Below are 8,574 nucleotides of genomic sequence, written 5' to 3' on the forward strand. Positions count from 1 at the left end.
TTGCACATTTACATGGAATTCCTACATAGAATTGTGGTACTGGCCCATTAGATATTACCTACTTGTAAAGAGGTAATATTATTGGTACAGTAAATGTCACATGGATGCTCAGAGGGCTGAATACTATACATTACATATCAAATGCCAGCACAGAAGCATGAGTACTGCACATCAAATGGCACATTACAATGGCGTGCTTAGCAGAAGCGGAAGGCTATTTCTGCATATTTATTTGCACGATTACACAACATGCCTGTCCTGAAGCACTAGGGAAGCACATTAATATGGCATGCCTGACATATGTGCTAATGATGCACACTAAATATGACATGCCTGCACAGGAAAGCCCCTACTGCCCCATTATATATTGCATCCCTGCACAGGGGCACCATTATTGATACAGTAGAGAGCACATGGCTGCACAGAAGTGTTAATATTGTATGTTGCATATCAAATGGCTGCAGTGAAGCACTTGTACTGCACATTAAATGACCCATTAATATGACATGCCTTACAGAAGGGGTAACACTGCAGATTAAACAAGACATGCCTGCACAGGAGAGCCCCTACTGCCCCATTAGATCTTACACTCCTGCACAGAAGGGCAATTATTGGCACAGTAAGAGCACATGTCTGCAAAAAAGTGCTAAATGGCTGCAATGAAGCACTTGTATTGGACATTACATGCCCCATCAATATGATATTGCTGACAGAAGCGCTAATACTGCATATTAACTGTGACATGTCTACACAGAAGTGCTATTATTAGCATATATAATATCCTGTCATTGCATAGGAGTGTTTGCCCGGCCTTTCGGTTCTCAAGGTCCATTGAAGTGAGGTTTGCTCCTGCCTAGAGCCTGCTAGCACCGCCTTACCTTCAGTGACCGGTCCTCCGGTGGTCTCGGTCCAGATGAGCAGGAAGGCCAGGAGTGGGGCTAGACTGTGCCAAGCCATGTCTAACTGCTAACCACAGAGTGTGTCTGCATGAAGTAACTGCGCTGAGAGTGCAGCAAGAAAGGAGTGACTGCAGAAGGCTGGTGTGTGATGGAGATCTGGGGAGGTGTCCTGGGCTTCTCATATCTACAGGCATCCAAGGGAGGGCACATGATGGGAGGGAGGAGGGAGGAGGGAGGAGAGACAGTGTGTGACTTAATCCTTCTTTTCTGCCCTCAGGTAAAACACATATCTGTTCATCCCCCGCCTAACACAAACATGAAAGGAATGTGTGAAACCATCTTCAAATGTCATTTTCTGGAAACTACCTTCCTTGTCCTTGTCATTTTGATCTATATTTTATGCAGTTTTTATGGATTAATTATCCATAAGTAAAACAACTTAAAGAGTTTTGATTATAATATCTAATAATTATATCCTATTGTCGTGTAGTTCCTAAAAACCTATATAGGATCTGCACATTTGGACAACATACACTGTAGTATTGGTGTCCAGACTGATTCTAGACACCATATATATATATATATATATATCAATAGGAAAGGGAGGAAAGAAGTGCTGTGGGGGCTGTTTCTTGTTGATTATCCAATGATTCTAGACACCCCCACCAGGTATGTTAGCCTGTATACCAGCTAGCTCACAGTGCCACTAGAAACCCCTCTTACAAAGGAGAGAATAGTTTTTGGGAACTATCAAACATATTCTCTGATCCCTCAGGATCGTGGAAACAGTGTGATACTTTTCCCTCAGCCACTCGTGGTTACATTTTTCTCAGAGAGATACACAGAATAAACAGTGGGGATGTTTTTCAATAAGCATTTAGTGAACCAGCCTCACTCTAATGTACAATAAGTGTGCTGAAACAACCATTAGCACCGAGACTGCCCTCATCACCGCCACCGATGACATCAAGTCCCTCCTGGACAACAGAGAAACGGCGGCACTCATCCTCCTGGAGCTGTCAGCCGCCTTCGACATGGTCTGCCACCACACACTACGAACATGCATCCATAACGCCGGGATCCAAGAGAAGGCCCTGGACTGGACCACCTCCTTCCTCTCCGGCAGAACACAGAGCGTCCCCTTCCCCCTTTCTGCTCCAAAGCCACCGAGATCATAAGCAGCGAACCCCAGTGCTCATCCCTCAGCCCAACTCTGTTTAACATCTACATGGCACCGCTTGCCCATGTCGCCCATCAGCACAACATCAACATCATCCCCTACGCTGATGACACCCAGCTGATCCTCTCCCTCACCAAGGACCGCCACACTGCCAAAACCAACCTTCACGAAGGAATAAAGGCCGTTGCTGAATGGATGAGAAACAGCCGACTGAAGCTGAACTCAGACAAGACGGAGGTTCTCATCCTCGGATCCACCCATTTAGCCTGGGACAACTCCTGGTGGCTGACCGCACGGGGAACCAGCCCAACACGCAACCTTGGGGTCATCCTTGACCCCACCCTCTCCATGACTAAACAGATCAACGCCATCTCCTTCTCCTGCTTCAACACCCTCCGCATGCTCCGCAGGATCTACAAGTGGATCCCCACTGAAAACGAGAAGAACGGTCACCCAGGCCCTCGTCAGAAGCAGGTTGGACTACAAAAACGCCCTCTACGCAGGGGCCTCGGCGAAATTCCTGAGACAGCTCCAACACATCCAGAACGCCTCTGCATGCCTGATCCTCGACATCCCTCGCCGCAACCACATCAGACCCCACCTGAGAGACCTGCACTGGCTCCCATTCAACAAGAGGATAATCTTCAAGCTCCTCACCCACACACACAAGGCAATCCACAACACTGGACCAACACACCTCAACAGACAACTCAGCTTCTACAACCCCACCTGCCAGCTCAGCTCCACCGACCTCGCCTTTGCCATAGTCCACCGTTTCCGAAGAGTGACTTCCGGCGGCAGATCGTTCTCCCAACTCGCCGCCAAGACCTGGAACACCCTCCCCATCCACCTACGACAGACCCAAGACCTGCTGACCTTCAGAAAACTCCTCAAAACCTGGCATTTCGAGCAGTAGCAACATTCCCCCCCCCCCCCAGCGCCTTGAGACAATCACGGGTGAGTAGTGCGCTCTACAAATGATATGATTGATTCATTGATTAGACAGAAAGATATAAATGATCGTAAGCACCAACAGACTACAAGGATGGGAGATTTCTACTATAGTGCTAAAACCATAAATACAGCCAAGTTTGAAAATACATGACAATAAAATGTGTACTCCCACAATGCGCACCTAACTAGATGTACCTAAGTGTACCTAGCTTGTATGTGGGTGTGGAGCCAATAGGATTGGGTGGTAAAATACTGACTTTTAAGGGCCTGTGGCACTCTCAGGAGTGTCATCTACATATGGATTTACTGAATCGGTAAATATACCGAATTGGTATTTTACCGATTCTGTAAATTTACAGATTCTGTAAATTTACAGAATCGGTAAAATATAGGCCCCCTACATCAGAAAACCCAAATACCGGTCGGTAACGGCCGAATTCGGCCGTTACCGGCTGTTATTAGGGCTCCTACATCTGGCCCATGGTGTTTATATGTCCAATGTGGCACCCTCAGAGGATATGCCTTGCTGTGACATGTAGGACTAGGATGACGGCAGGAATGACCCTTAAATGAAGTTAATATGCAGGACATGGTAGTCTTGCTAAGTTTTCAAGAATCCTCATGCATAATGAATGAGGCTATTTATCATATAAAACACCATGTCATTTAGGCATTACCGTAACCAGGTAAAAGTTCAGTACTAACAAACGTTATGTAGTGTAATATCAAGGGAATATAGGTAAAAGGTCTGGTTGCTACCTGAGCCTATATCAGACACCTGTATGAAACATAACATCCACTCCTCATCCAACTGGACGACATTTGAAAAATACTAAATGTACGTATAAAATATGCAGACAGCAAATGAGTCTAAAAAAATATTGCATACAAAATGCTAAAAAGTAGTAGAAGCTGTAGAAGTCTGTTAACCCGTTTGGTGCTTGCGTCAGCCAATGCCAATGCACTACCTCCCTTGTGTGGCGTACGTCCATTGGTCGTCAGCAGGGAGGGCTCCATTCAATCCTCACACAAGAGGTATTTTTTTTAATTTCCCCTGGTTGAGACATGGAAGGCTCTCCGCGTCTCCCCAGTCCCCCTCCTGCCCATCTGTGACGTCAGCACGTCGCAAGGAGCTCTGACATCACTGTATTCCCCACTGGAGACAAAGACAGCCATTTTTTTCTGAAGACTTTGGGGAATGCGGGGTAGGTGGAATTTTGTTGATCCACTCAAATTCCAGAATTTCCCACCACAGAAATGTGAGTAAAATGTGCTTTTATGACAAATTGTGAGGTTTGCAAGGGATTCTGGGTAACAGAACCTGGTGAGAGCTCCTAGGTGTCTAGTTTTCCAAAATATATAGGTTTGCTAGGTTTCCCTGGGTGCTGGCAAAGCTAGGATTCAAAATCTACAGCTAGGCACTTCTCAAAAAAGGGGTATGTTTTCACTGTGAAAATGTGGTGGGTTTTCTAAGGTTCCGGCAGAGCTAGGGTTAAAAATCTACAGGCACTAGACCTACCCATACAAGTGAGGTGATATTTTTCTCAGAAGACTCCTGATTGTGTGGGTTGGTGGAAACAATACTTGCATACAGCAAGTAACCCTGGAGCTCACAGTGACAAGATATGCGATGCCCAGAAGCATCCCACAACAACCTTGATCATTCAGCATCAAGTAACTACCATTCGAGACCAACTTGAAAACCGGATTATTCACGGCAGTTGGGGAACCTTTCAAATGACAGTATAAGCTTGCAACTAAACCATTACAGGCCCCGTGAAGCATGTTATCCTGGCAAATCAGTGATCCTCTTAAGGAGTTATTGCAGTTAGTACCCCATAGAAACCCTTCCATGTCCCCACTCCTGCATCAAAATCTATACAGTAATTCCAAAGATTTGTTGATGAATTCTTTACACCTTTCTTCATATCTGCCTGCCTGTTGTTGTTCTAGGCAAACCTGAAACTGGAAAGTTGTGACCGGTAAGGTTTTATGGCTGTGAATTAACCATTCTGTGGATGGTGACTCTGCCACAGCGAAAGGTAATTGATCAAGTTTTTCAATATGCAGCATGGTATATTTTCCTCCTCTTTGTGCCATTCTTATCTGCTTTTTACTTAGAGTATATGCAAAGAACACGGATGTAGTGTTCATAAATTGCCAAGGAACATAACCAGAACGCAATGATTGTAGCGTACAGCTTAACAACATATTAGAACATAACTGAGACTGTCCATGCTGAAATATGGACAAATCCTGTTCTAGTATATCTATAGCAGAAGATACAATGTTTCCCAGTGAATACATTCTGGATGTTAATGTGGTACTCTCTGCAGTTTCTTGTTGAGAGATTTTTCAAATTTCATTATAAACAGCGTATAAGAAACATTTCGATGTGGCTTTCTGGGACCTAATAGAATATGTTAGATTCAAAAAAACAAGGTGGGCAATGCACTGCGTTGTTACGTGAAAGTATTTTGAATGTGTTCACGACAAGTACTTGTTTTTTAAAGGTGCTCCAACTGGTGGCGTAACCGTCCGTTTACGCCAAAATATAAGCTATGAGTATGTGTGAACAAATCAATGCGCACATCCCAGTATTTGGGCACTCCCTCTGGTTCAAAGATATAGACTCCGATGAATTTCAAAAATTTATTTAAATTGAATTGATTTTCATGTTTTCATAAACCTTTTCATTAATGGATTATTTGCATCCAGTTAATTAGGCTCTACACAAAATCAACGTTGCTCCAATGCATTTCGGGTCGATTACCCTTTTTCAAGGAGCTCTGTAAGAAATGAGAACGATCTACATTTGTATCAGCGTAGCATTAACAAATAATTGTGTACAAAACAAACAATTCCCAATGGTGAATATGAACAAACAGAAGTCTGTGCGCAAAAGATGCAGAGGTAACCGTCACACATAAAATATACTGTCAAGATGGCTCAAATGTGCAAGAAAATAGTAGGCGCACCCAGAAGGGAGAAACAAAGTCTGTGAGCGGGTAGCGAGTGGCAACAATAGGGAAAACAAGTGAAAAAATGCTCACGTGTATGTCGGGCTGAAATGCGGTGTTGGACGGATCAAAAAGTGAAAAGGAAATAGTTAGGGAAACGCTCGAGGAGCGGGTACAAGTAAGTTTAAGGCTCACTGCCAAACGCTATCGGGGCTTACCAAAGCGGGATTCTGTGGGGGGACTATCAAAGTCTCCGGGTCAGTAAGTTGCCCCCACACCGCATTTCAGCCCGACATACACGTGAGCATTTTTTCACTTGTTTTCCCTATTGTTGCCACTCGCTACCCGCTCACAGACTTTGTTTCTCCCTTCTGGGTGCGCCTACTATTTTCTTGCACATTTGAGCCATCTTGACAGTATATTTTATGTGTGACGGTTACCTCTGCATCTTTTGCGCACAGACTTCTGTTTGTTCATATTCACCATTGGGAATTGTTTGTTTTGTACACAATTATTTGTTAATGCTACGCTGATACAAATGTAGATCGTTCTCATTTCTTACAGAGCTCCTTGAAAAAGGGTAATCGACCCGAAATGCATTGGAGCAACGTTGATTTTGTGTAGAGCCTAATTAACTGGATGCAAATAATCCATTAATGAAAAGGTTTATGAAAACATGAAAATCAATTCAATTTAAATAAATTTTTGAAATTCATCGGAGTCTATATCTTTGAACCAGAGGGAGTGCCCAAATACTGGGATGTGCGCATTGATTTGTTCACACATACTCATAACCTAATAGAATATCCCATAGATCCATGTCTTCTGATAGTAAGGATAAGTGCTGTTTCACCAAGGACAGTGTCAAAGTGTTTAGCCAATCAAGGCATAACTCCCCAACACTGTATGATGTCACCAACCCCGGATTTTCTTGTTGTACATAGCATTGGTGAGGCCTATGGACACTAAACATTTCTGTGGCTGACATATATTTGTGTCTGTGGGCCAAACTAACCATCCCTTCTATTCGGGGACTGATGATTTTTTTGAAACTGGATGTATGATGTCATCTACTGTGTATTCAAATCCTTGTTTTTGGCTAGTCCAAGACAGGAGGATTGTTTCACTGTGTCATTCAAAAAGATGATTTGCTGTGGGATAAGACAAGCATAAAATACTGCCTCTTTTGGCAGTAAGAAATTGGCGTGACACTGGAAACAATGCTACGGCCAGCTGATGTTTTTTGTTTTTTAGAATGGGCTTGTTTAATCATTTTGTGGCCTAGGATGCTGGTGAATGGAAGCACTAGTTAATTTACTTAGCGGCACAAGATTGAAGTCGCAGAGGATTTTCTGTTGGAGGGAAGCTGGAGTCAGGGAATGTACAGGCACATGCATCAGTGTTTTTTGCGAGCGCAAAGGGTGTGATTCGCAAAAGTCTTTTATTTGCGCCCGCAAAAAGGGCTGTTGCGATGCATCAATGTGTAAGGCACCCTCAATTTAAGAAATCGCAATTTATTGCGATTTCTTAAATTGCGTTTGCATTTAAGGAATCGTAATGTGTGATTCCTCAAATGCAATGCAATAACCACTTTTAAATAGCGATTTCACTATTTGGGGGCCACAAATTACCGAGTAATTGAACTGCATGTGTGTGCGCAACATGGGTGCACATCACAATTCCAGGGGTGCAACAGGGTGTCTGTTTAACACCCTTGCAACCTTGAAATTGCAAGCTCAATTTCTTATACATTCCTATGGGCCTGTAGACCTGTAGGCCCATAGGAATGAATAGGCAGCCATCCTTAATTGTGAGGAAAGGCACCTGATTACTTTTTCAGGGGGTCTTATAGTCAGTCTGGACAAGCTTCAGGCCGTCCTATTTACGATCTACCTTCCCATCGAGCTTTTCCTGGCAGGGACACTGCTATGCGCACATCGGCGGAAAGGCTGGAAAAGAGGTAAAAATCACTTTTTTTCAGGGTCCCACTTTGAAATCTCCGTCGGAAATCATTGACCAGGTCCTTCCTGTGGATCTGCCACCAGATAATGATGCTCGGCAACCCCATTGTTGCCGGATTCTAAGGAAGGCTGCACCATCTCTTCTCCTATATAGTACATGGTAACAGTATGTCATATTTAACATGCAACAAAATATAAAGTACACATGACCTACATTTACATTACAACACATACACAACATATAAATGTGTTTCAGATATACACACATTGGACATAATTTTTCCAGCAGCAAAACGTCACTCCAATCGGACACCGCTGCCAAGAAAACTACCGCGCCATCGGAAACATTGTGTTGGTGGCATACCACAAGCGTGATGGTTGCAGAGTACTGGCATCCGGCAGAGAAGACAGTCATGGCAGTGGTCTCCTATCTCCAGCTGTAACATCGTAAAACTCGTAATCAGGCCTTAATTCTTCTATATGCACGGTTTGCCATACAGGTCTCCCAACACCAAAGCCTTGCCTACTGTGGTAATCTGTGAAATTTCTTGGACTAATATCTACTTTTAGGTTTTAATATATCTTAATAACAGATCATTCTTAAATGCCTCTTGACCATA

The 8,574-nt window shown here is 43.7% G+C and overlaps 1 protein-coding gene across 1 annotated transcript in view; it reads right to left on the minus strand.

The window, feature by feature from the left end:
- Positions 1–1,034, minus strand: part of LOC144827862 (IgGFc-binding protein-like) — a 128,144-nt gene extending 127,110 nt beyond the window's left edge. The window contains exon 1 of the mRNA XM_078686026.1: positions 879–1,034. Coding sequence (XP_078542152.1) covers positions 879–957 — 79 coding nt within the window. The 5' untranslated portion in view covers positions 958–1,034. The remainder of the gene's footprint in view (positions 1–878) is intronic.
- Positions 1,035–8,574: the final 7,540 nt, after the last annotated feature.

The sequence above is a fragment of the Lissotriton helveticus genome, chromosome 4_1 (assembly GCF_964261635.1).
Source record: "Lissotriton helveticus chromosome 4_1, aLisHel1.1, whole genome shotgun sequence".
Lineage (NCBI taxonomy): Eukaryota > Metazoa > Chordata > Amphibia > Caudata > Salamandridae > Lissotriton > Lissotriton helveticus.